This window comes from Hyperoodon ampullatus (genome assembly GCF_949752795.1).
Source record: "Hyperoodon ampullatus genome assembly, chromosome: 18".
Lineage (NCBI taxonomy): Eukaryota > Metazoa > Chordata > Mammalia > Artiodactyla > Ziphiidae > Hyperoodon > Hyperoodon ampullatus.
Genome location: NC_136931.1, coordinates 55,230,648 through 55,257,493, shown reverse-complemented (window position 1 = coordinate 55,257,493; position 26,846 = coordinate 55,230,648). Strand labels below are relative to the sequence as shown.

The window sequence follows — 26,846 nt, the reverse complement described above, 5'->3', positions numbered from 1 at the left end:
CTGGAGGTGGCTGGTGTGTCGGGGAGCAGAGATGGGCAGCTGATGGATCGCACAGTTGGAGACAGTGTCAGGTGGTCAGCCTGACCAACACGCAGGGCCGGTCATAGGCTCAGCCAGACCATCAGAGGCTGGCAGGAAGCTCAGATGGCCGGTGGGCTGTTGGTCTGAGCAGTGCCACGCACCCGGTGGTTAGTCACTTGGGCAGTCTGATTATCAGGACGGCAAGCCAGGGACAGTGCAGGGAGCCATTTGGACTTAGGGCTGTCCTGCCTTGCACGGCCACACAGACTCTGTCGGGAGACACCCAGATGCTCAGTGCCCAGAGACGGCCAAGCCCTTGGACATCCAACCTCTCCATCCTCCCACCTGCACGGCCTGATGGCAGCCTCCCAGCTGGCGACACTGGAAGGAATGGAGTCAGGGGCCAGGCAGCTGCCCCTGACCGAGGCCACTCCCAGCTTCCTGTATTCCGAGGGCCAGAGGCTAGCGCTGGAGGCTCTGCTGAGCCAGGGCGCAGAGGCGTTTGAGGCCTGCGTGCAGCGCGAGGGGCTGCGGCCCTTCCTGAGTGGAGATGAGCTCCGGGGCCTGGTGGCAGCGGCTGAGGACTGGACAGCAGCGAAGCAGGAGCCTAGCAGGGCAGCAGAGGGAGCCACCGCCACCGATGGGGACTTGGGCAGCCTGACCTACTGGCCTGGACAGTCAGAGGAGCCAGTGCCCATGCTGCGGCTGGGCTGGCCGAAGGACTCAGCCTGGAAGGGTATCACCCGGGCACAGCTGTACACCCAGCCACCTGGCGAGGGCCAACCGTCCCTCAAGGAGCTGGTGCGCCAGGAAATCCAGGCCGCCCACAAGGTGAGGGCCTCAAGGGCCTAGTGTCCCTTCCCCAGACCCGGTCATCCTCACATGCCAGCCCCCAGATGTGGGAGTGAGTACGCATCACTTGGGAGCCAGGCATTCTGAGCTGAGCCCTCCTGGAACTTGTGTGTCCACACCCCTGGAACCCAGGAATTCACACCTCCCAGCCCCCAGGACTTGGGCATCCACACCCCCCAGATCTCATCCTCTCCCTCTTACATATGGGGGGCGCCCACCTTCTCCCCAGGACCTGGGTGCCTTAGGCATCCATGGCCCTTGGACCTACTTATGACCCCCCTGGTCTCAGTCATCTCCTCTACCACTTCCGCCCCCAGGGTGGAGGTCTCCATCCTGCTTTTGGGGAGGGCCCAGATGTCTCCCTGCAGCACACCCTGGACAGCACTTTTCTTTTTTTTAACAGTTTATTTAGTTACATATTTTATTTATTTATTTATTTATTTAATTTTATTTTCGGCTGCGTTGGGTCTTCGTTGCTGCGTGCGGGCTTTCTCTAGTTGCGGCGAGCGGAGGCTACTCTTTGTTGTGGTGTGTGGGCTTCTCATTGTGGTGGCTTCTCTTGTTGCGGATCGCGGGCTCTAGGCACGCGGGCTTCAGTAGTTGTGGCACGTGAGCTCAGCAGTTGTGGCTCTCGGGCTCTAGAGCACAGGCTCAGTAGTTGTGGTGCACGGGCTTAGTTGCTCTGCGGCATGTGGGCCCTTCCCAGACCAGAGCTCGAACCCATGTCCCCTGCATTGGCAGGCGATTCTTAACCACTGCGCCACCAGGGAAGTCCCCCCGTTCTTTAACAATTTTTCTGTTACTGCTCCAATGCTAAGTGCTTTATAGGAGTTAACCTGCCTAATCCTCAGGAGGACCCTGGGAGGTTGAGACTTAATGTACCCATTGAGGAGATAGGGAAACTGAGGCATGGCAGGTTGTCTCTTGCCTGTACGTGGCCGAGTGGGGATCTGAACCAAGGCTGTCTGGCCAGTGAGTCAGGGTTCATCACCACTACCTTTTTCTGCCTGCAAGATCCAGGCCTTCAGCACCCCCCAGTCCCCAGAGCTCGCCTTGGTGGCCTGGCAGGTCATCCTTCCCGAGGACCCAGGTGGGCAGCTGCCCACAGTGCCCTGCAAGGGCCTCCAGCCCACTGACCCCTGGAGCAGGGCAGCCATGTAACAGTGTCACAGCTCAAGGGATACGGTTGCAGACGTGATTTATGATAACAGTTTTCAAGCAGTTAGAGGTGTGGGTCTCGAGGAAGGGCTGTTTTCTTCTCATTCACACATAGGCGCTGCGTGAGCATAGTGCATGTCTGGGGGGGTCGCCCCCTCGGGTTCCCTGAACATCCCATGGAGACTGGGCCCTTAAACTCTCCAGAGCACCTCACCCTCTGAATGTCCCCCTAAGCCCTAGGCTCCACCCACAGCCCCTCTCCCCACCCTCAGCTGGTGGCTGTGGTCATGGACATCTTCACTGACCCAGACCTGCTTTCGGACCTGGTGGATGCTGCCACACGCCGCTGGGTGCCCGTCTACCTGCTCCTGGACCATCAGCAGCTGCCTGCCTTCCTGATTCTGGCCGAGCAACTGGGGGTGAACCCCTGGGCCACTGAGGTAGGGGCCTGGCAGGAGGGACCCCTGAGTCCCCAGTGCCCTGGCACTGGGAGCATCAGGTGAAGACCCTTCCATGGGGTCTTGGGTCATCGAGGTGGATGCCAGCTGAGAGGGTCCCCTGAGATGTGATGCCCATGACAGGGTGGGGAACTGGGGTCAGCCTTCTCATGGGGTCCCTCTGAGTCAGGAATATCTGCAACAGACCCCTGAGGCCCTGGGGAAGCTGGGACAGAACCTTCCAGAAGAGTCATGGGCCACTTAGGTAGGACCAGCCTGTAGGGATCCTGAGCCCTCGGCACTGGGTGGAGGTCTGGGGGGTCAGCCTGAGCAAAGGTGTGCCTCCCCCACCCCAGAACCTGGACATCCGAGTCGTGCGGGGCTGCAGTTTCCAGAGCCGTTGGCGTCGGCAGGTGAGCGGCAACGTGCGGGAAAAGTTTGTGCTGCTGGACGGCGAGAGGGTCATCTCAGGATCCTACAGGTGCGGCTACCCCCCCCACCCCGCTCACCACACTGCCCGGTCTCCTGTCCTCAACTCTCCCTCAGTGACCTCAGACAGCAGTTGTCATCCCCTTTCCCAGACTCTCTTTCCTCATCTGTAAAATGGGTCTAAACCCCCTGCTCGGGAGAGGAGGTGTCCTGTAGCAGAACAGGCTGGCACTGGCCCTGCTGCTGGGCTGTTTAGTGGCCTGGGGGTAAGTCTTCATCTCTGTGACCCCTGTGTTTCCTCATCTGGAAAACTGGGCTCTCACTTGGTGTGTGGGAGTTTCCAAACCAGGGGGACCTGGATTGAAGTCTGAGCTCTGCCTTGGGTGAGTAACTCCACCCCTCTGAGCATCTGTACAAAAATCAGAGCTGGTATGCAGATGGCCCGGCCCTCAGACCATCTCATGTCCCTCCTCTGCTCTTTGGGGTCTGATTGACTCTGGAACCTGGCTCCATGACTTCTTAGTTCTGTGACATTGGGCTGATGCCTTCCCCACTCTGAACCTCAGTTTTCCCATCTGAAAAATGTGAAAATAGCAGCATTTACTTCCTGGGAACAGCATGTCAGGGGGCACGTGGACTCCGGGTCAGATGGCCTGTGGTCAAATCCTAGCTCGGACAGTTACTGGCTGTGTGACTTTGCATAACTGACTTCCCCTCTTTGTGCCCCAGTTTCGCCCTCTAGACAATGGGATGGTTCAGTTAGTGCGTCTACAGCAAGGTTTCTCAACAGAGGTACTACTCACATTTGGGGCCGGATGACTCTGTGCTGTGTGTGTGGGGGCTTTCCTGGGTGAACTGCCCTCTACCCAGGAGATGCTGGTAGCGTTTCCCCTTCCCCAAGTACGACTATGCAAACCGTCTCCAGACTTTGCCCGGTGCCCCCCAAGGGGCAGAAGTGCCCACTTGATTACCTTTGCTCTAGGCTGGTGGCTTTGAACCTTGAGCAGGCCTCAGAATCACCTGGACGACTTGTTAAAAAAAAAGCAAACAGGGCTTCCCTGGTGGCGCAGTGGTTGAGAGTCCGCCTGCCGATGCAGGGGACGCGGGTTCGTGCCCCGGTCCGGGAGGATCCCACATGCCGTGGAGCGGCTGGGCCCGTGAGCCATGGCTGCTGGGGCTGCGCGTCCGGAGCCTGTGTTCCGCGACGGGAGAGGCCACAACAGTGAGGGGCCCGCGTACCGCAAAAAAAAAAAAAAAAAGCAAACAGACTTCTGAGCCCTCTGCTCCTTTTCAGCCGGGCTGGGATGGGGCCCGAGAATTGGCATTTCTAGCAAGTTCCCGGTTGATGATACTGATGCTGCTAGTCCAGGGACCACACTTTGAGAACCGCTAGCATCGAGACTGGGAGGTTTTTTTTTTTTTTTTTTTTTTTAAAGGGCTTCAAATGCTTGGCTTTTTTATCTATCTATCTATCTATCTATCTATCTATTTATTTATTTATTTTTGGCTGTGTTGGGCCTTCGTTTCTGTGCGAGGGCTTTCTCTAGTGGTGGCAAGCAGGGGGCACTCTTCATCGCGGTGCGCAGGCCTCTCACTGTCGCGGCCTCTCTTGTTGTGGAACACAGGCTCCAGACATGCAGGCTCAGTAGTTGTGGCTCACGGGCCTAGTTGCTCCGCGGCATGTGGGATCTTCCCAGACCAGGGCTCGAACCTATTTCCCCTACATTAGTAGGCAGATTCTCAACCACTGCATCACCAGGGAAGCCCTTTTTGTGTCTGCAACACACAGCTTGCGGGATCTTAGTTCCCCAGCCAGGGATTGAGCCCCGCCCCCTCGGCAGTGAAAGCGCAGAGTCCTAACCACTGGACCACCAGGGAATTCCCGAGACTGGGAGGTTTTGAAGAGAATCCACGTTCCCAGCTTCACTTGGGGATTCAATGAGATAATGATGCCTGGCACGGAACATAAGAAGTGCTCCATAAATGTCAGCTGTCGTTTATTATTATTTGTTTTTTTTACCATATTTCATAGACTCTAAGGTGCCACCAAAGCAAAGAAGCATCCTGATCAAAATGTGAAAAGATACGCGTCTTAGAACCAGTGAAATACAGTAGTACAGTCAGACCCATCGGGCATGGCTCCCACCACTAAATCAGGCCTGAGGATGCCTCGCCGAGCACTGGGCTCTGGTGACAGTCCTAGAATGGATGAGGCCAGGGCCACAGGGGTTGTCCAGGGCCTCTGGCCATTGGATAGGGGAAGGGGATGGAGGCAGGGGGCACAGCGGGCAGTGCAGGCGGGAGAGCAGTCCTGGGCCCTGCCCTCCAGGTTGGTCACAGCAAATATCGGAGCAATAGCAGCACGCCCAGTGCCAGGCCGGTGCTGGCCCCTGCCATCTGGCCGCCTGTAGGGTGGGGGGCCCTATTACACAGGGGGCCGGTGCAGCAGTCGGTGGTGAGGCTGTAGGTGACACCCATGTAGCTGACGGGCTCCTCGTGGCCACACGAGGTGGCCTGCACGCAGCCTTTGTTGATGATGGGGCTGATGCCGGGGGCCACCCCGTGGCCCGTGAAGCAGTCCTCGTCCTCGCCACAGCGCATGTGCGTGCCGGGACAGATGGTGGAGTCGGTCAGCTCACAGAAGATGCAGTCCTTGGTGCCCGTCGTGCCTGGGGACAGAGCCATCACCAGAAGCAGCAGCCAGCCGAGGACCATGGTGGCCTGGCGGCGGTGACGGTGCCCAAGCCAGGCCGTAGGCTTCCTGGGCCTCCCAGAACTGCTGAATGACACTCCTCACGCCCGCAAGGCTTGTACCCCTGGTTCTGGTCTCCCAGGATCAGCACCTGGTGTGTGCTCGGTTCCCAATGCTCCGCGTCCCTCTTGGAAGCTCCGATGTGACCACGGCTCTCTGGTCCTTGGGTCTCAGAAACTCCCCCGGGACGGAGATGAGCCAGTGGCTGCTGCCTGACAAGAGACTTCGTGGAGCGGAATGGGGTGACCTCACAGACCCCACCCAGGGTTCCCTCTGGCTGCTCTGGGGGTGAGGTCATAGGTGGGGGAGGGGTGTCACAATCTGAGGGGCAGGCTGGCCCGGGAGCAGGGACACTGCCACTCCGCCTAGGTAAGGAAGCTCAGACCAACTTTCATCATCTCGACTGCGAACTCGTCCACTCTGCTGGGCGCTGGGTGCTGTCCCGCCAAGTGCAAGATACACAGCCCAGGGCGAGCCTGTTTTTCCGATGGGCAAACCGAATGGAGCTCAGGAAGGAAAATTGATATGTCCAAGGTCCCCCTGAGCCAGGACAAGAGTCCAGGTTCATTTAATTCATAAGAGAGCATTTACTGAGCACCTGCTGTGTACCAAGACCTGTGCTCAATGCTTTAAATCACAACCACTGTGATCACAGGGATAGTAAGGGCACAGCTCACCACGGCTCACAGGCTTTTAATACTGGGCACCTACCACGCTCCGGGCAGGAGGCCTGACCCATGTTCTCTGATTCTAATCTTCCTACGTTTTAGCTCCATATTACAGACGAGCAAACTGAGGCAGGGAGCAGGCACACCTAGAGCCTGGCACACAGCAAGCACTTAATCAATGGCAATCATTGTAGGAAGCAGCTGAGTCTTCAGTCCCTGAGGGTGTCAGAATCCCATCTCTCTCCAGAGGGGGGAAACTGAGGCATCCCTCCATGGGAACAGGGCAGAGGCCAGGTTTAAACTCGAGTCTGATTCCAGATGATCATTTAACTATGTTAACTGATGTTGTCTTCACATCAACCCTCTGAGGTAGGTACTTCATTGTTCCCATTCTACAGAGGTGCCTGTTGAGGCCAGAGGGATGGCAAGACTTGGCGGAGGTCACAGAGCCCGCCCTGGGACCAGGTTGGGGCCTGGTGATGGGGCCCAGACCAGGCTTCTGGGGCTGCTTGGAGATCCTGACCCCCACCTCTGTGCCCCCCAGCTTCACATGGAGTGACTCACGCCTGCACCGTGGTCTGGTGACCCTGCTGACCGGTGAGATCGCCGATGCCTTCAGCCGAGAGTTCCGGACACTCTATGCGGCCTCCTGGCCGCTCCCACTCGTGCCCACCCCGGGTCCCTTTGTCAGAGCCCTGGGGGGGTTGCAGCTGGCCTACAGCCCGCATCGCGTGGCCCGCTGCTGCTCCATGGCCCCCCTGTCGCCGCCACCACTGCCTGATGGCTCGCTGGCCCAACGCCTGGCCGCCTGCCGAGTCTTCAAGAGGGACAGGCAGGAGACCCTGGCCAAGCCAGGGCCAGCTCTTAGCGACATCCTGAGGAGTGTACAGCGTGCCCGGACCCCCAGTGGCCCCCTGGCCCAGCACAGCCGCTCCCTATGGGACCTGAGCCGCCTGTCCCAGCTGTCAGGCTCTAGTGACAGTGACAACGAGGTGAGACCTGGTGGCTGGCCTGAGAGAGAATAGCTGGAAGAGGATAGAGGCATGTGAGGGCCTGCGCTGTGCCTGGCCCCGGGGGTGGGGTGGGGCGGGGAAAAGCAAAACTGCTCCCCTGCGTTCATAATTGCATCGTCCACTTCCTGTATCCCTACTGTATGCTCGGCAGGGGAGCGCCGGGTAACACTGGGCAGAGACCCCGAGAGCCCTGGGTGTGAAACCTGGCAAGATACACCAACTATGAGAGCCCCGGGGTGGGAGGGGGAGAAATGCCTTCTCTGAACCTCAGTGTTCTCATCAAGGAAATGGGCTGAGCTAGCGTCCCCATCCTCAGTTTGCTTGGGAGGAGGAGTCAATGAAATCGAAAGAAATAGAATAATCACCATCATTACAATAAATTCCCAAAATGGAATTTATTTTGATTTCTTGATATCCTCCCAGGGCAATGAAGCGATACTCTTATTATGCTCACTTTTATGGATGGGAAAGCTGAGGCTCAGAGAGGTTGTGTTTAACTTGCCCAAGTCAGAGCAACGATCTTTTGCGGGCAGCCACGTGCCAGGACCCGTGCCAAGCGCTTTCACAGAGGTGGTTAAATGTAACCCTATGAGGTGGATGTGATTACAGTTCTCCACCCACCCATTTCACAGGTGGGGAAACTGAGGCACGAGGGAGGAATTGGACCTGAGCCCTGGTTGCCTCCCAGGCAAGACTTTTAAATGCTCTGCTTGCTGGCTTCCTGGATTCGAGTGTGCTAGGGGTATTGGGGAGGGGATTAGGGAAGGTCAGGGGGGTCTCCCCTCCCTTCCTCCAGCTGCTTAGACACTGGGGTTCCAGCAGAGCCTGCCCCAGTTCTCTGGGGAACCCTGGGCAGGGCCTCAGTGTCCTCAGCTGTGAAGTGGGCTATGGAGAGGGTAAGAGCAGAGCCACGTGGGAGAAACCGGTGGATTCCCCTTGGATCCAGACAGACCTGGGGTCAGTTCCTCTGTGAGCGGTGCCCCCTCTGAGCCGTGCCCCCTCTGAGCCGCAGTTTCCCCATCTGCTAAGTGAGAGCTCAAGGACTCTCTGGAGGGTGAGGGAGAAAGTCCCAGGAATCACCTCCCTCCACCCGGGTCAAGGGGAGAAGAGGGATGAGCAAGGGCCAGGTCCTCACTTCTCCCCAGTCCTGAGCCGCCCTCCCCCAGCATCAACTCCCTTGGCAAATATTTGCTCCCCCCATAAAGCTGCCGGCTGCTTCCTGTTCCTCCCCCACTGCAAAGCTGCACGTGGGGATGCAGCTCCTTGCCCCTTCTGTAGGTCTGGGCGTCCCCGGCCTCCCCACTCACTTCCCTCCTGGTTCTGGAGGCCCCTCAGAGTTTCACACCCTCCCCTCCATCATCACCTCCCTCCGGTCTCACCTCCTTCCTCCTCTGGGCCCCCGAGAGCCTCCTCTCACCTCCCTCTCTTTCCCTCCACAGCTCAAGAAGTCCTGGGGCTCCAAGGACACCCCAGCCAAGGCCCTGATGAGGCAGCGGGGTGCTGGAGGGGTCCCTGGTGGTGAGGCGGACTCCGGCCTGCTGGCCCGGTCCCAGCCCTGGGGCGGCCCCTTGCCCCTCATCCCTGCCCGCCGCCTCCACTATCCATCCCCGACCCGAAGGCGGTTTGGTGAAGATGCTGCCTCCAAACTCCCAGAACCCAGAGGCATCCGGCCGCCAGACCAGGCCGCCCAGCCAGGACTCAGGGGGCGGCGCTGACAGGAGCCAAAGCCAAATGGGGCTGTCCCCGTCCCAAGACAGTCGGACAACTGTTGCTCAAAGCCCCCCTGCCTCACTGTTGTACCTTGAACAAGGCTTCTGGCCTCAGTGTCTGGGAAGTGGAAGGGATTTTTTTTTTTTCTTTTCACTTGTTCTAGAACTTGGGCAAGCCCAGTGCTCACTCTAGACCTCATTGTCACAGCCTAGAAAATGGGCATAAGGTCTCCACTAGCTGGGATCCTAGAACAGCACACATCCTGTTCCGGCCGGGTCAGAACTCTGAGGAGAGGCCTGGCTGAGTGGCCCCCATGCTGGAATTGTGTGGGGTGAAGATGGGGCGTCCCTGGGGCTGAGGGGAGGCTTCCTGCACCCGCCATGCTCAGGAGCTGTGGGTAAACTGAGCTTGGCCGAGGAGAGGAGAGAACCCGACCACGGGAGCCCAGCTGAATCATGAGGGACTGGAAATTGGTGAGGACACACCTGTTGGGGAACAGGTCAGGGCCATGGAGAGGGACCCAGCAGGTGCTGGAACTGTTTTGTGGGCGCTAAGGGGTGAGCTGTTAGGGCTGCCTTTTACCTCTGCTCAGAATAAAGCTGCTTCATGGCAGAAACTTGCATTTCCACAGTCTCATGGGAGACCCAGGAGTCCAGACCTGGCCCCCTACTCCCTCAGACCCAGGAGTCCGGGGCCCCAGCACCCTCCTCCCCAAGGACCCAGGGGTCCTGGTCCGCATCACTCTGCTTCCCAAGAATCCAGGAGTCTGGGTCGCAGCACCCTGACCCTGGGGGAGTCAGGTGCCCAGTGCTGGCCTCCCTGCCCCCACCTTTGCCTCTGGGAGAGGCTTCTGAGTCACCGACCCCACTGGCGTGTCAGGTGGGTTAGAGGACCTCGCCCTCCCCAGGCCTTGGGTGCCCTGCTCGGGTCCCCACCCCGGCCTCGGTGGCCGGCAGAGGCGCCCCGTCCGCCCTCGCGCGCCCCCTGCCGCCCGCCTGCGGCACGCCACCTCCACGGCGCATCGAGGAACCGGGGCAGAAGCGATGCGTTTATTCTCAGGGTCACGGGTGAGGTGGCTCGGAGGCCTGGTCTGGGCTGGGACTCGTGTCGGGACTGGGGTCGGGGTCCGGGCCGGCGTCCTCGGGGTCCACGTCCCAGGGGAAGGTCGGCAGCCCCCGCATCCGCTCGCGGTAGACTCGGTCGAAGGCTTCGCTCTGCGCCACCGTGAAGTGGTTCTTCCAGTCACCGCAGATCCCTGGAGGGAAGGGAGGGACGGCCGAGGTGAGGAGTATCCAGAGCATCGTCCCCCGTCCCCAAGATCCCAGCACCTTCTTTCCCACCTCCTGGCCTTGGCCTATGGCGTTCCCTTTGCAAGAAGCGCTGTCCTTCCCCCGCCCCCCTCCATCTCCATTTTTGCCCCTTTTCCTCCTGTGATGCTGGCTGACACTTACTTACACTGGCCACCAGTCGCCTGGCCAGAGCCCTGGGCGCCATTCTTGCCCCCTCCTTCCCTCAGCTTCCTCCTGCCCCACTCCTCCCTCCAGCAGACCTCCTACCTTCCTCCACCGACCTCTTAAATCTCTACCCAGAGCATCCGCTTCTTCACCTAGCATTCCTGCACATCCTTCCCAGCCCCTGTATCACCTGCCCTGTGCCCTGTCCCTCACCTCCCTTGCTAGAACAGGGCTTCCTCGCTCCAGTGCTCCTACAACGCCCTCCACTACCTTCAGTATTGCTCTGACACTGGGAACCAGTGCTTTCCCTGCACTTAGTGGGTGCCAGGCATCATGCTGACGGTTTGCCAGGATTCACTCCTTAGCCCCTCACAGCAACCGAGCAGGTAAGGGGCGTGACTTTGCTAGTTCTCTGTGAGCACTCAGATCCCTCACGTTTCTTATCGCATGGGATAACCAGGGCCACCAGCCTTTACCTGGAATCCTGGGGCCAAAGTCATTTGGATCACAGTATTTTTTTTTTTAACATCTTTATTGGAGTATAAATGCTTTACAATGGTGTGTTGGTTTCTGCTGTATAACAAAGTGAATCAGCTATACATATACATATATCCCCATATCCCCTCCCTCTCACCCTCCCTATCCCACCCCTCTAGGTGGTCACAAAGCACAGAACTGATCTCCCTGTGCGATGCAGCTGCTTCCCACTAGCTATCTATTTTACATTTGGTAGTGTATATATGTCCATGCCACTCTCTCACTTCGTCCCAGCTTACCCTTCCCCCTCCCTGTGGATCACAGTATTTTGAATTTTAGCAAATAGACCACATTACATGACACCCCTGGTGAGGTCTGGGGGGCTCCCTGTGGTGGGCTGAATAATGAGCTCCCACCAAGATGTCCACGACCTAACCCTTAGAACCTATGAATATGTGACCTGACATGGCAAAAGGGACTTTGCAGATGTGATTAAGTTAAAGATCTTGATGCTTATTGGCAAACATCCTTATAAGAGGATGCAGGAGGGTCAGCGTCAGACAGTAGAAGATGTTTTTGAAGGTGGAGGAAGGGGCCACGAGCCAAGGGATGCAGGCGGGTCTGGAAGCCGTAAAGGCAGGGAACCGATTCTCCCCTAGAGTCTCCAGAAAGAACACGGTGCTGACACTTTAATTTTAGCCCATTGAGGCTGAGTTTGGACTTCTGACATCCAGAATGGTAAGGGAGTGAATGTGTGTGTGGGTTTTTTTTTTTTTTTAATCTTTTCTTTTTTTGGCTGTGCCGTGTGAGATCTTAGTTCCCCAAGCCCTGGGCCACGGCAGTGAGTCCTAACCACTGGACTGCCAGGAAGTGCCCTGAATGTGTGTTGTTTTAAGGCACAAAGTTTGTGGTATTTGGTTCCAGCAGGAATAGAAAACGAATACACTCCCACCCTCAGCCTGTAATCCAACACTTGAATATTTCTGGGGTGAGCATTAATGCCAAGAAGAATTCACAAGGACTCCAAATAGCCTCATAGCATTCAGAGCTGGCTATGGCAACGCCTTGATGCATTTTCTCCCCATGTGGAGCTCTCTGGGAGTGGTGGATCTGAGACGGCAGGCACATCCGCAGCACCAGCTGTGTGCCAGGCCCCGCCCTAAGCCCTGTGTGTGGATTCATGGGTCCACAGTGAGCCCATGAAGGCAGTTCTATTGGAGCACCCCCATGTAGCAGCTGGGGAAACAGGCCCAGAGAGGTTAAATAACTTGCCCAACACACACAGCCAGGCAGTGGCCTAATGGGGCTTGGAACCCCAGAGTCCCCTCACCTTTCCGGAGGAAGGCACCGTGGCGCTGGTCCAGCAGGCTGGGGGGCAGCAGGGAGAAGTTGGACATGTTGTTGGCCTTCATGGCTTTGAAGGCCGAGTGCGCCACGACGGACTCCAGCGCCTCCTCGCCCAGCGGCCGGCCCAGGAACTGGCAGATGCGCTGCACGGAACTGTGGAGATCCTGGGGGCAGAGGAAAGGGGGCAGGGGATGAGTCAGCGGAGGGAGGGGACCCCAGACCAGGAGGGTGCACCAGTCCCAGAGTTTGGTTGCCTGACTCCCAACCCAGACCTGGAATCTGGGTGATTCTGCCTCTTTGCCTCAGCTTCCTCACCTCCAAGCCGAAGGGTTGGGCTATGGCCTCTGAAGGTTTTTGACAGTTTGGGGTTTTGGAGGGTTCTGTGGGTGGCAGGGAAGGGGTGGGCCTGGGTCAGAGGTCACAGCAGGGGGCAGAGGTCAGTCCAGCATCTTATGGAGAGTCACCCTCTTTCAGCTTTGAAACAGGTGTCAACTGGTCTGTGCCCCAAACCTGCCCCCCACCCCAGGTCCCCATCCCAGAACAGCCCCATCATTCACCCAGAGCCTGACTCCTGGCCCGGCCTAACCACCCCTTGCCCCTTCCCCCACTTGCCCCTGTCAGTCATCAGCCCCGTCCCTCCTGCTTCAACTCTCCGCCGTATCCCCTCCTCTGTGTCCCCACAGCCCCTAGCACTGGCCAGGCCTTGTCCTCTCCCTCTGGACCCTCGCCTCACCCTCTTCCCCGGCCTCCCTGCCTCCAGTCCCTCACACCCAGAGCTGCTCCCAGCCCTCCTGTGGCTTCCCAGGGCCCCAGTCCCCAGGCCTGGCTTTTAAGGACAGGCATGGCCTGGTCTTTCCTCTCCTTCCCTGCGCTTTCCTCCCTGCAGGCCTTGGCACGGGGCTGCCAGGAATGCCCTGCACCGCCCTTCTCCGCCTGGCAAACTTACCCATCCAGATGCAGCTCAAGTATCACCTCCCTCATGACTGATGGTTCAAGTCACTGTGGATTAAGCACCTACTGTGTACCGATCTCTAGTCCAAGCCCCTCATGTGTATTTTGCCAATTCTCCCAATAGCCTGGCAGAGAGGTATCATTACCCCCATCAGTAAATGAGGCCCAGAGAGGGGAAGACACTTTCCAGGGTCACACAGCCAAGGAGGAGCTCAGATTTGAGTCCCCGAAGCCCACAATCCTCTCTTCTATCTCCCTGACTTCCCTGATACGCAGCGCCCGGCACAGTCAGCCTTTTGTTGGTTCCACCGACCCCACGGCCCTGATTTTCCAGGTCATTCTTGGTTTCATAAGCCTCCATCCCTTTATCCTCTTGAACCACTGACGTGTCCCAGAAATTCTAAGATGTTGGCAGTTCCTCACACTCAGGGGCGGCCCAGAAGCTCGGTCAGGCTGCGTGGCCCAGTTTTTGGTTCAGAGAACAAAGCTTGATGGAAAACAGAGGGGAGGGGTGATGCCGAAATCTTTTCTAGATCTTTCCACCAAAAGAGATTTACCAGGGTGGAAAAAAAAAAACCAAACCCATGGGGTCTGCAGTGAAGAACTATGCGCCTCAGGCAGGTTCTCAACTCTCTCGAGGTTATAAGCCCCCCCTTTCCTCCTCTATAAAATGGGGGCAATAATAATATTGGGGTGAACCATTTAAAAATTACCATATTTTGCAGCTTGAGAGGCAGAAACATTGGCTATTATGGTTATTATTAATCAGATAGGCCCTTGCTCAGAACCTAATTACTCTTACTTTGACACACTATACTAACACGTTGCTGTACCTTGTCAGACAGTTACAATATGCCGCAGCCGGGTACTGTGGTCCTCACAACAACCCTCTGAGCCAGCATTTTTTTTGCGGCATGCGGGCCTCTCACTGTTGTGGCCTCTCCCGCTGCGGAGCACAGGCTCTGGACGCGCAGGCTCAGCGGCCATGGCTCACGGGCCCAGCTGCTCCGCGGCATGTGGGATCTTCCCGGACCGGGGCACAAACCCGTGTCCCCTGCATCGGCAGGCGGACTCTCAACCACTGCGCCACCAGGGAAGCCCCTTATCGGCTTTTTGAACACCAAAATCCAGGCTCTTTCTGCTACACAAAGTACCAACAAAAAGGAGGATACGAAAAATACATGAAATGCTCACACGGGAAGAGAACGTGCCGTTGGTGAAGGAACATGTATTGGGAACCGCTTAGATTCCCAGCCTCTCAGAACAGATCTTTGTTAAGAACACAGAAGAGTTGGACACGTTCACTGTGGATTGGTCCATCTGGAAGCCCAGCGTCCTCCTTACAGCGGGCAAAGTCGTAGTCATTCTGCATGGTCCCTTCTTCCAGGCAGCCCTCCCTGATTGCCCCAGCCAGAAGGCCTCTCTCTCCCAGGTGCCTGCCCCAGGGATGTTTGACGGGGTCCAGACAGGCTCCCCGTCTGCCTCCAAAGGCTGTCTCCTTCCACTGCTTCCCTCTGCCTTTCAGGTCACAACCATAGTGAAACCATCATCGTTTCCCATGGGTCACAGTTTTGTATCGTCTCATTTACCCTATCACCTCCCCTGCTCAGAGGCCACCTGTAGCTCCCACCTACTCAGAGAAAAGCCAAAATCCTCACTAGGGGTCCCATCCCCTCTGTGCCTTCATTTCCCACCCCACCCCCTCTCAGCTCTGGCCACTCCAGCCTCTTTGCTCTCCTTGGAGCACATCCATCACACTCTCACCCCAGGGCCTTTGCACTGGCTCTTCCCTCTGCCTGAGACGCTTTTCCCCAGATAGCTCCATGGCTCTCCCCTGACCACCGTTCTGAAAATCGTGCCCACACACATTCCGGATCCTCCTTCCCCACTTGCCTTTTCTCCTTAGCTCTCTGCCGTCTGGGGAGGGGAGCTGGAGGGCGTGAGGAAGGGAGGAGTGAGGGGGCGCTGGGTCGAGGTGCGGGAGGGGGAATCACCTGCTGCAGCTCCTCGTAGGTGATAAACAAGAAGTTCTCTTTGCCCTGCATCCGAATCCAGCCCTTAATGTGGTCGAACCAGGAGCCGAACTGCACTGAGGGCAGAGAGACAGGCAGGGTGAGGGATGGGCAGCTGGGCCACCCCCCGCTGGGGCTCAGAGGGGCCCAACTAGCCCCACATGGCCCCAGGCTTTGGCCCCTTAGAGCTGGAGGCCTCCCTCCAAGCCCCCCATCCCTGCCTCTCCCCAGCTCCATCTTATCCCTCCTCTGTCCACTAGGGTCTCCCCCCACCTCACTCTGCCCCAGGCCTCACCTTCGCCTTTGAGGAAGTTCTTCAGGAACTGGTCAGGCGTGCCAGGGTCCTTCAATTGCCTGGCGATCTTGGAGTAGTGATAGAGCGAGACCACCACATCCCGGGGGTTCCGGCCCATGTAGATCACCTGTGTATGGGTGTTGGGAAGAGGGGAGAAGATGTCAGACCCCGAGGTTTCGTGCCCTCGAGACCTCTCTCGTCTGATCCTGCAGCAGGACGGACTCGGGGTAGACTTCTCAAGGGACTTCCTAGCTAATGGGAGTTCAGATCAGTTCACCTCAATCCACAGGAGGGGAGAGCTCCCTCCAACCACATTCTAGGAAAAGAGAGGGACTGTTTCAAGACCAGGTGGAGGGACAGTTTGGCTTCAGGAAATAAAGAGTGGAGGAGGAAGGCATGGGGCTCAGGGCAGGGGAGCTCATGGTGAGGGGTGTTGACCAAGAGAAGGACAGCCACCCTTCCTTCCTATTCCTGCAGAGGAGGCCCCAGCCTCCTCCCCAGCCTCCCAGCCTCCACACAGCCCCAGAGGGTCTTTCTGTACCCAGAGCTGACCGTGCCCTCCTTGGCTCTCCAGCGCCCCAGAGTGGAGCCCCAGACCCTGGGTCTGGCATTCAAGGCCCTGAGGACCTGGTTCCAACCTGTTTACGAGCGTGATAGTCCACAACTAACCCCACTCCAGCTGCATCAGATCTGTCCTTCCCCAGGACCAAGGTCAGCCACCCAGGTGGTCAGCCATGGCTATGTGGCCAACCTCCAAAAAAAACCCTGGATGCCGAGGCTCGGGTGAGCTTCCTTGGTGATACTCCGTGTGTGTTGTCACATGTCACTGCTGGAGGACTGAGCACTGTCCATGCAACTCCACTGGGAGAGAGATAACTTGAAGCTGGTGGCTGGTCTCACCTGGGTGCTCCCCCAGGCACCTCTTCCCTTCATCTTTTTTTTTTTTTTTTTGCCTCGCCACACGGCTTGTGGGATTTTAGTTCCCTGACTGGGGATTGAACCCGGGCCCTCGGCAGTGTGAGCGCAAAGTCCTAACCACTGGACCACCAGGGAATTCCCACCTCTTCCTTTCATTGACCTTAATCTCTATCCTTCCTCTGTAATAAGCTATAACCATGAGTATAACAGCTTTGCTGAGTTCTGGAATCCTTCTAGTGAATCACTGAGACTGAAGGTGGTCTTGGGGACCCCTAGATTGCAATTTGATCTCTTCTCTGTCTATACTCACTTCCTTCCTTGGTGATCCCACCAGTCTCCTGGCTTTAATTTCTCTGTCTCTGTCTCTCTGTCTGTTTCTCTCTGTCTCTGTCTCTCTCCATATATATGTATATATATATACACATCTCAATAGGTTGCAAATAGATGTGTCCAGCCCACATCTCTCCTGTCAAATCCAGATTTGTTTATCTCACGGCCCACTGGCATCATCCACCTGGGTGTCGATGGGTCACGGCAGAGCCATCTTCCCCCCAAACCTCTCCTCCCCAACCTCCCCATCTCAGTTCATGGCAGCCCCGTCCTCCCAGCTGCTTAAACCAAACCCCCTGCAGTCACCCTTGACTCATCTGTTTCTCTCACACCCGCATCCAACCTGCCAGCCACTCTTCCTGGTTCCATCTTCCAAATACACTCCAAACCCTTTTTCTTCACCTCCCTGTGGCCACCACCCTGTTTGCCTCCATTGTCACCTCCTCCCTGGCACCTGGCTTCTGCCCTCACCCTGATGGTCTGTTCCCTGACTTGCAGCCAGAGGGCGCCTGTGAAAACCTAAGTTGGATCCTGTTTCTCCTTGGCTCTGAGCCTTCCCCGGTTCCTGTCTCAATCAGCGACAAGCAAACTCCCCACCAAAGTCCACACAGCCCTGCACATTTTGGTCCCTGTTACCTCTCTGACCTCATCTCTCTTCCTCTCCCCCTTGCTCACTTAGATGCAACCACACAGTCCTCCTTGCTGGACCTCAGGCATGCCACATCGACCCCAGGGCCTTTGCACCTGTTCGTGCCTCTGCCGGGAATGTTCTTCCCCCAGACCCCCACTTTGGCTTCCTTCCCTCACTTCCCAGGTCTTTACTCAAACCACGCCTTCTTACTGAGGCCTCCTTTGACCACCCTATTTATAATTGCAACCCCTTCCCCTACCTCTAACCCCCAGCTTCCCCTCCTCCTCGATGTGAACTGATCACCTTGGATGTATTCAATCGTTTCCTTATTTACTCCATCTATTCTTTGTCTGTCCCCTTTAGAATGTGGGCTCATAAGGCAGGTGTTCCTTGTGTGTGTATTTGCTGCTGTTCTAGATCAGGGCCGGGCACACAGTAGGTCCTCAATAAATATGTGCTGAGTTCATCAGTTAGCTAAACTTTGCCCCACCAACACACACTCCCCTCCATCCTCCCACACCTTGGCCTTGGAGTTGAAGAAGGCCTTGGTGAAGAGCTGAATGGGGAGGTGAGAACTCATGAGGCGAGGGCTGGGCGGATCGGGGAGGCTGAAGGCACCTATGATGGCTTCACACCAGGGTGACCGCTTCCAAATGGGTACTGAGCGGATCCAGGAGGGGTCCCCGTCCTTTAGGATTAAGCTGAGGATCTCAATCATCCAGTTTGTGCCTGTTGGAAGAATTGGGCAAATTAATCAGAGGTGGGGAGGGGTGAAGGGGGATATGATCAAATTCATAATGGCTGCATTTATTGCACAATTTGCTACATATGTTTATTGCATGGATTCCTCACACAGCACAGAAGTTAGGATTGGTTATCTTTTTTTAAAATTGAAATATAGTTGATTTACAATCTTGTGTTAGTTTCAGGTGTACAGCAAAGTGATTCAGATATTATATATATATATATCTTTTTCAGATTATTTTCCATTGTAGGTTATTACAATATATTGAATATAGTTCCCTGTGCTATACAGTAGGTCCTTGTTGTTTATCTCTTTTATATATAGTAGTGTGTATCTGTTAATCCCAGACTCCTAATTTATCCCTCCCTCTTCCGACTTAGGGTTGGTTATCTTTATTTTCAAAGCAGGAAATTGAAGCTCAAAGAAACAAAGTTGCTAACTAAGGCGGCAAAGCTTGGAAGTGGCACGTGGCCAGGTTTGGCTAACTGTCCACCCAACCCCATTTCGTTTCTCTACTGGGAATATAACAGGACGACATTTTTCCAGCCTCCCCTGAAGCTACGTGTGGGACCGTGTGACTGAGTTCTGGTCAAGGAAGTGCAGTGGCAGCCATGTGCAGCCATTTCCAGACTTGGCCCATAAACACCGGCCACGTGACACCTCCTCTCCACCCCCACCCCCACTCCTGTCCCCTGCTGGCTGAGTGCAGAGATGCCAGTGGAAACTGGGGCTCCTGGGGATGGCAGAGCCATAAGATGGAAGGAGCCAGGATGCTGGAGACTGCATGGATTTCCCCCCACTTCCCTCCACCTATCCTGCACTAGGTGGAATTTACAGGAATGAGAAATAAATTTCTTGTTTTTTCAGCGGCGCCACGCAGCTTGTGGGATCTTGGTTCCCCGACCAGGGATTGAGCCCGGCCCTCAGCAGTGAAAGCATGGAGTCCTAACCACTGGACTGCCAGGGAATTCCCAAGAAATAAATTGCTCTTGGGTCCAGCTTCTGAGATTCTGAAGCACTCCATTAATGCATAGAGGAAGCTGGAACTGAATTCAGGTGGCTAGACTTAAAATCTCAGCTCTTTTCACTGCCTTTTCATGGGAGTAAGCCCTTGATTTCTTGAGGAGCCACAAACATCACATAGTAGGAAGGGATCTCATCCATGACCCAGTTCACAGGTCTGGATTCCAGGAGATTACAGGGAGGTCAGATGAGAAATAATAGTACTGTGAACAATCACCTGGCATTAGTATTATATTGTCTTGGATTCTGAGAACTACCCTGTGCCAGTTCCCACTGTATTGCCTCTCAGCACTACATCCAGTCTTGGTTGCCCTGCTTTGTGCCATTGGAGCTGTGTAAACGGATCTCCTTTGCCACCTAGCGCAATGTGAAGCTTTGTCAGTAGAGGGCGCAGAGGAACCCTGCAGAAGGATGGGGTTTCTCTTCCTGGTTCTCCTGGGCTTCTCCCAGCCAGCTCTTGTGATGGACAGAGGCCAGCAGTGCAGTAGACCCCAGTGACACTTACTCCTTCTCACCCCGCCCCTCATCCCAAAGCAAATTTCCTTGGGTGCTCTCTGCGTCAGTCCTAGAGGGAGGGGCTTCTCCCTGTATTGGCTCTTCCTGTATTGATTAGGGTTCTCTTTACCCCTTCATGTTTTAACCCCCTGTTACCACTTAATAATTCTTTTTTTGTGGGTATGTGGCAAAACATACCTAACATGAAATTTACCAATTTAACCATTTTTATGAGTACTGTTCTGGGCTTCCCTGGTGGCGCAGTGGTTGAGAGTCCGCCTGCCGATTCAGGAGACACGGGTTCTTGCCCCGGTCCGGGAAGATCCCACATGCCGCGAAGCGGCTGGGCCCGTGAGCCATGGCCGCTGAGCCTGCGCGTCCGGAGCCTGTGCTCCGCAACGGGAGAGGCCCGCGTACCGCAAAAAAAAAAAAAAAAAAAAAAAAAAGTACAGTTCTGAGGCATTAAGTACATTCACATTGTTGTGCAAACATCACTACCGTCTATCACCAAAGCTGTTTCAAACAAAGCCTGCTGTTTGGGGAACAGATTTCCACAACTTCCGTGGAGGGAAATTTGGCTATATTCATCAAAATTGCAAACGCACAGAGGCTCTGACCAAGCAATTCTGTATCTAGGAGTTCTACAGTTAAACGCATACGTGTGCAAGTGACACTTGCACAAGATGTGGTATGGTGTGTAAAGTTTATATGGTGTATATATGCAAAAGACTGGGGACTTCCCTGGTAGTGCAGTGGTTAAGAATCCGCCTGCCAATGCAGGGGACATGAGTTCGAGCCCTGGTCCGCGAAGATCCCACATGCTGCAGAGCAACTAAGCCCGCCACAGCTACTGAAGCCCGTGTGCCTAGAGCCCCTTCTCTGCAACAAGAGAAGCCACCACAATGAGAAGTACGTGCACTGCAGTGAAGAGTAGCCCCTGCTCACGGCAACTAGAGAAAGCCCAGCCTGCGCGCAGCAAGGAAGACCCCAATGCAGCCAAAAATAAATAAATAAATTTTTAAAAATAAATAAATGCAAAAGATTGGAAATCAGGAAAAGCTAATCATAAGGAACTAGTTAAACTAGAATTCTTGTACATCTAATGTTACACAATACTATGGAACTGTAAGAAAACCCCAAAACCAGGAAGCTCTTTGTTTACAGTTCTAAGATGGGATGATGTCAAAATACAAGGAAAAAGAAGGCACAACCATAAAACAAAACAAAACAAAAACATGAGGCAAAATGGCGTGTATCACATGTTAACTTTTGTGGGAAAAAAGTAAAAAAAAATTATGTACATTTTTTCTTGTACATGCAAATTCTGGAAAGATACACGGGGACTACTGGGGACTGTGAGAGAAGAGAGATCTTACAGTGTCAACCTCTTTGTACCTCTTGAATTCTGAACTATGAATGCATTACTTTCTAAGAGAGAAATTAAGATATTTTAAACTTTAAAAAATAGCTAGAATAACTGGACAACCATATGCAAACAAAGAACCTTGATCTATACCTCATACCACATACACAAATTATCTTAAAATAGATCATAGACTTTAGTGTAAAATCGAAAACTGTAAAGCTTCTAGAAGAAAACATAAAGGCCGTCTTTATGACTTTGGTTTAGGAAAAGATTTCATAGCTGTGACATCAAAAGTCTGATCCAGGGGCTTCCCTGGTGGCGCAGTGGTTGAGAATCTGCCTGCCAATGCAGGGGACACGGGTTCGAGCCCTGGTCTGGGAAGATCCCTACATGCCGCGGAGCAACTAGCCCCATGAGCCACAATTACTGAGCCTGCGCGTCTGGAGCCTCTGCTCCGCAACAAGAGAGGACGCGATAGTGAGAGGCCCGTGCACGGCAATGAGGAGTGGCCCTCACTTGTCTCTACTAGAGAAAGCCCTCGCACAGAAACGGAGAGCCAACACAGCCATAAATAAATAAAAAAAAAAAAAAAAAAAAAATCTGATCCATTAAAGAAAAAATTGACAATTGGAGCTCATCAAAATTTAAACTTTTGCTCTGAGAAGACACTGAAAAGAAAATGAAAAGACAAGCCACAGACTCGGAGAAAATATTTGCAAAAGGCATATCTGGTAAAGGATGTGTACTCAGATTATGTAAAGAACTCTCAAAACTCAATAATTAGAAAACAAACAACCCAGTTAAAAAGAGCAAAAAAAAAAAAAAAAAAATGGAACAGACACATTACCAAGAAAGATAATGATGGCTAGTAAGTCCCTGAAAAGATGCTCAACATCATTAGCCATTAGAGACATGCAAATTCGAACCACAATGAGATACTAGAACACATCTGTTAGAATGACTTTTTAAAAAACTTGACAATATCAAGTGCTGACAAGGAAGCAGAGCATCTGGAACCCACCTATGTTGTTGGAGAGAATGCAAGATGGTAAACCAGCTTGCCAAAAAGCGCAGGATGATTTTCACTATGGAAACCAGTTTGGCAGTTTCTCATAAAGTTAAGCATACATAATTCCCATAAACTCAGCAATCCCACATCTAAGTATTTACCCAAGATAAATGAAAACATATTTCCATGCAGAGACTTGTACACAAAGCTTCATAGCAGCTGTATTCATACTCATCCCAAACTGGAAAAAAACCCAAGTGCCCTTCAACAGATGAATAGATAAACCCATCGTGGTCCATCCAGCTGATGGAATACTCCTCAACAATAAAAAAATACAACTTGGATGGATCTAAACTACATTATGCTGAGTGAAAGAAGTCAGTCTCAAAGGCTACATAGGGTACAATTCCATGTATATGACATTTTGGAAAAGGCAAAACTATTGGGGCAGCAAACAGGTCAATGGCTGCCCGGGGCTGGGTTGAGGAGGGAGCTGACCACAAAAGGGTGTGAAGGGTTTTTTTGTTTGTTTTAGGTGGGTGATGGAACTGTTCTATATGGTTTTTTTTGGCCATGCCACACGGCTTGCAGGATCCTAGTTGCCCCACCAGGGATTGAACTCAGGCCTCCTGAAGTGGAAGTGCCAAGTCCTAACCACTGGACCACCAGGGAAGTCCCTGAACTGCTCTATATCTGGATTGTAGTGTATCTTGTATATGTCTCTGAAAACTCATAGAACTCGGGCTTCCCTGGTGAGGCAGTGGTTGAGAATCTGCCTGCCAATGCAGGGGACACGGGTTCGAGCCCTGGTCTGGGAAGATCCCACATGCCACGGAGCAACTAAACCTGTGCGCCACAGCTACTGAGCCTGCGCGTCTGGAGCCTGTGCTCCGCAACAAGAGAAGGCCGTGACAGTGAGAGGCCCGTGCACTGCGATGAAGAGTGGCCCCCGCTCGCGCAGCTAGAGAAAGCCCACGCACAGAAACGAAGACCCAGCACAGCCATAAATAAATAAATAAATTTATTAAAAAAAAAAAACCTCATAGAACTCCAAGAGAAATGAAAACACGTCCACAGACAGATTTGTATATCAATGTTCCTACAAGCATTATTCATGAGTCAAAGAGTGAATACAACCCAACTGATTGTTTATCAACTGATAAGTGAATAAGCAGAATATAGTATAACCATATCATGGAATATTATTCAGCCATAAAAAGGAATGAAGCACTGACAACAACTTGGATGAACCTCAAAAACATTACCCTAAGTGAAAGATACCAGACACAAAAGACCATGTAGTGTATCATTCCATTTATCTGAAATGCCCAGAACGGGCAAATCCATACAATGAGAAAGCAGATACCTAAGACTTAGGGATGTGGATGTGGGGATTGGGAGGTGATGGCTAATGGGTACGGAGTTTCTTGTTAGGGGTGATGAAAATGTTCTAAAGTTGACTATAGTGATGGTTGCACAACTTGGTGAATATACTACAGCCATAGATTTTTACACTTTCAAATGGGTGAATTGTATGGTATGTGAATTATTTTTTTAATGTTACCAAAAAGCAAAAAAAAAAAAACCCTCATCACACTCTATGCTGGAAAAGGTGAAAATAATATTTTGAAATTTTTCAAAAATATTTTGAAAAAAATTAAGACGGCAGCTCCAACATTTTAGAGAAGAACCCCCCCACCCCCTGCCACCGGGCCTCTCCTGTCACTCCCTCCACCGCAGTCCCACTGACCTTCTCTTGCTTCCTCAAACTCACCGAGCCACCTCCCACCTCAGGGCCTTTGCACATGCTGTCCCTCTGTCTAGGATACCCTTTCCCACTCAAACTGCTCTGCAGATTCCAACTCTCTGCATGAACATCTTCTCCCCAGGAAGCCTGCCCTTATCCCGAAGACCTTCTTATGACCTACACTTAATGTTCTCTTCACCTTTCCTTGGGTGGAGGGTGACCCACCCTAACCTTCATTAGATAGTAATATAGGCGACTGCATGTTTAAATGAAGCCTGTATCTCCCAGCAAATGTCTCCTTTCTTCAGAGCTGTGTCTCTGCACGTGGTAGACAATCAGTAAGTAGCATTTCAGTAACCGAATGGAGAAAATTAAGATCTTTCTTTCCTTCCTTCCTTCCCTCCTTCCTTCCTTCCTGAAATATTTATTGAATAAGTTCCAGGCACTGTTTTAGGTTCAAAGAACACAGCCGCGATCAAGACAAACCGGAATATCTGCACTCACTGAGCCATGTTCTAGTGAGGAAACCAGAGACTAAATCAACAAATGAAAATATGATATAGTGGCCGGCAGTGAAGAAAAATATGAGGGGCGTTAAGGGATAGAGAGGGTCAGGATGGGGACGCTATTTTAGCCAGGGAGGTCCGGGAAGGCCTCCCAGTGGGTGTGAGAGCCAGCCTGGTGGAAGGGAGGGAGCGAGGCACACAGGGATCTGGGGGAAGGGTGCCCCCTGGCGGAGGGACCGGCCAAGCTCACCTCGGTTCTGAACGGACCACGGCGTCCCCCGTCCGCCCCACCCCCTCCCGCTTTCCTCTTCCATTCTCCCTAGTGTACCCTTCTCACCACCCACAACACTCTCCGTAGCACCCCTGCCCCGGCCCAGCGGGTACCTGACTTGGGGTAGGTGATGATGAAGATGTCATCGTCTTGCACGTCCGAGTTCTCTGCGATGCTGATGCTCTCAGGTGAGTAGATGCCGACGGGGAAGAGGATGCCTTTATACCTGAAGTATTCGCCTGACAAATTCAGGCTGTAGGAAGATGGGGGAGAGACACCGTAAGGACCGGGGAGGAGGCGAGGACAGGGGTCACCCCTGGGAGAGTGGGAGGCCAGGGGCTTTTTTTTTTTTTTTTTTTTTTTAGGTCGGCTGCAGGCGGGATCTTAGTTCTCCAACCAGGGATCGATCCCGTGCCCCCTGCAGTGGAAGCGCGGAGTCTTAACCACTGGACCGCCAGGGAAGTCCCACGGGGCCTGCATTTGAGTGTCCTTCGAGGTCCCAGGAACCTGCACAGGGATCCAGCTTTACAGCTGAGGCCTCCAGGAAAGACGGCGGCAGAAAGTGGCTGAGGGATCTCGGGGCAGGTGACGGAGGGTGAGCAAGGAGATGGGCGAGGTGCACCCCGCTCGCTGGTGGAATTCTGGCAAGGAATTTTCTCTGTGCCCTTTTCCTCATCTGCAAAGTGAGGATGATTTACTAACACCCCATAACAATCCTATGCGGTGACAATGATTATTATCCCCATTTTCTGGATGAAGGAAGCGAGGCACAGAGAGGTTGAGTGACTTGCCCAAAGCCACACAGCTGGCGGGATAAGCAGCGCTTCACCTCTGCAAAGTGGGACTAAGCGCTTTCCACACGTTTACTCTTCACCCCAACCCTCAGAAAGGCACCACCCCCATTTTACAAACATAGGCCAAAGAATCAGGTGCCCTGCCCTTTCCTAAGCGGCCACAGAGCTGCAGGGCCACCTGCGAAAACCAGATGTGGAGTCCCTGGGAAGCTGGGGCAGTCTTAAGCTCCAAGCCCCTCACTCAAGCTGCTTTTCCCAAAACGCTGCAATGTGTTCACATAACCATACAAGGAAGTACAGTTTTCCAAAGCGAGATGTATTGAGAGAAATCCGTTTAGTTCGATCACCCTTGACTTTGCAGCCTCCCTCCAGATCTCCTGACCCTGGGGTGGGAGAGCGATAGGTGTTTTGGGGACCTGGCTAAGGTAGAGCTGAGTTGGGGATACATTTCACTGGACTTTCCTAGGATATTTACAAGGTTTGCGTTCATGTCTGTGTATAGTTATGGGATGGTGAGTGCAGGATTTGCTTCCGGGAGCACTTGTTGGGTGCAAGTAATGACAGGAAGGCTGGGGACGCGGAAGTCGGATCACTCTATCGCATGCCCAGGGGCGCTTGGCACCAAAAGTATGGGGTGGAGGAGGAGACTCAGGTTTGAAGCCAGAAGCTGGTGTATTATTTTTCTGGAGTGTTTGGAGTGTTTGTCAGCTTTCAGAATGAGACAAGTCACTGTAATTTCTTTTCTCATTCTAAACAAACATTCCTTCTTCCTTATGTTGCAGTCACACGTACTGATTCTTTCTTTCTTTTTTTAAAAAAAATTATTTATTTATTTTTTTGGCCACGCCAGGTGGCCTGTGTGATCCTAGTTCCCAGGCCAGGGATTGAACACGGGCCCCCTGCAGTGGAAGCACAGTGTCCTAACCACTGGACCGCCAAGGAATGCCCCTGATTCTTTTTCTTAAGGGGAATCCCCTCAAAACAGTATAAGCTTCAGGCCCCACGAAACACGGATTTGCCCATTCTTAGCCGTTACTTGGTGCTAATTTCCATCTGTGGTCCTTTCCGGTACACTTAGGACAATACATCGAACTGGGGGGAAAATTATGCGTGTAAGTGGGTTATACTGTCTGTGGATTTCATGTCAGGATAGTGAAGAGGATTTATAGATATTGTGAGGACTTATAAAGAGGGCTAGGGTCCAACCACACAGGTAAAACTCAGAAACAAAATGGTGAACGGAAGATGAAGGACACAAGACAGTCTAGATGATATGATTCGAATTAGGGGAAGTTCAAACACAGGGACAAATCACCTATGATGATAGAAGGCAGGATGATGCTTATCCTTGGGAAGTGGGGGCAGATGGGGGCGGAGCTGGTTACAAGGCGTGCCCTCTGCAAAATTCCTTGGGCAACTGACTGAAGCTCTGTTC

The 26,846-nt window shown here is 53.6% G+C and overlaps 3 protein-coding genes across 4 annotated transcripts in view; 1 reads left to right on the top strand and 2 right to left on the bottom strand.

The window, feature by feature from the left end:
- Positions 1–378: 378 nt before the first annotated feature.
- On the top strand, positions 379–9,622 carry FAM83E (family with sequence similarity 83 member E; the record flags this gene model as incomplete). The annotated part of the gene is made up of 5 exons (XM_079723292.1): positions 379–852; positions 2,304–2,471; positions 2,825–2,949; positions 6,862–7,309; positions 8,770–9,622. 5 exons carry the CDS (start codon positions 379–381, stop codon positions 9,043–9,045), a joined length of 1,491 nt encoding a protein of 496 aa, XP_079579418.1. The 3' UTR covers positions 9,046–9,622.
- SPACA4 (sperm acrosome associated 4) lies at positions 5,232–5,612 on the bottom strand (the record flags this gene model as incomplete). The annotated part of the gene is made up of 1 exon (XM_079723293.1): positions 5,232–5,612. The coding sequence occupies one exon, from the start codon at positions 5,610–5,612 to the stop codon at positions 5,232–5,234; it is 381 nt and encodes a 126-aa protein (XP_079579419.1).
- A 453-nt stretch (positions 9,623–10,075) lies between the features above and the next one.
- Positions 10,076–26,846, bottom strand: part of SULT2B1 (sulfotransferase family 2B member 1) — a 34,477-nt gene continuing 17,706 nt past the window's right edge. Inside the window, exons 2-7 of one of the 2 annotated variants that reach the window (XR_013811361.1) lie at positions 24,731–24,870; positions 17,976–18,184; positions 15,577–15,703; positions 15,163–15,358; positions 12,302–12,482; positions 10,076–10,295 (exon numbers count right to left, since the gene is read on the bottom strand). Coding sequence is in view for 1 of the 2 variants with exons in the window: in XM_079723212.1 (XP_079579338.1) it covers positions 10,102–10,295; positions 12,302–12,482; positions 15,264–15,358; positions 15,577–15,703; positions 17,976–18,184; positions 24,731–24,870 (946 nt within the window). In the remaining variant the exon portion in view is untranslated. The remainder of the gene's footprint in view (positions 10,296–12,301; positions 12,483–15,162; positions 15,359–15,576; positions 15,704–17,975; positions 18,185–24,730; positions 24,871–26,846) is intronic. The other variant, XM_079723212.1, reaches the window with a different exon arrangement.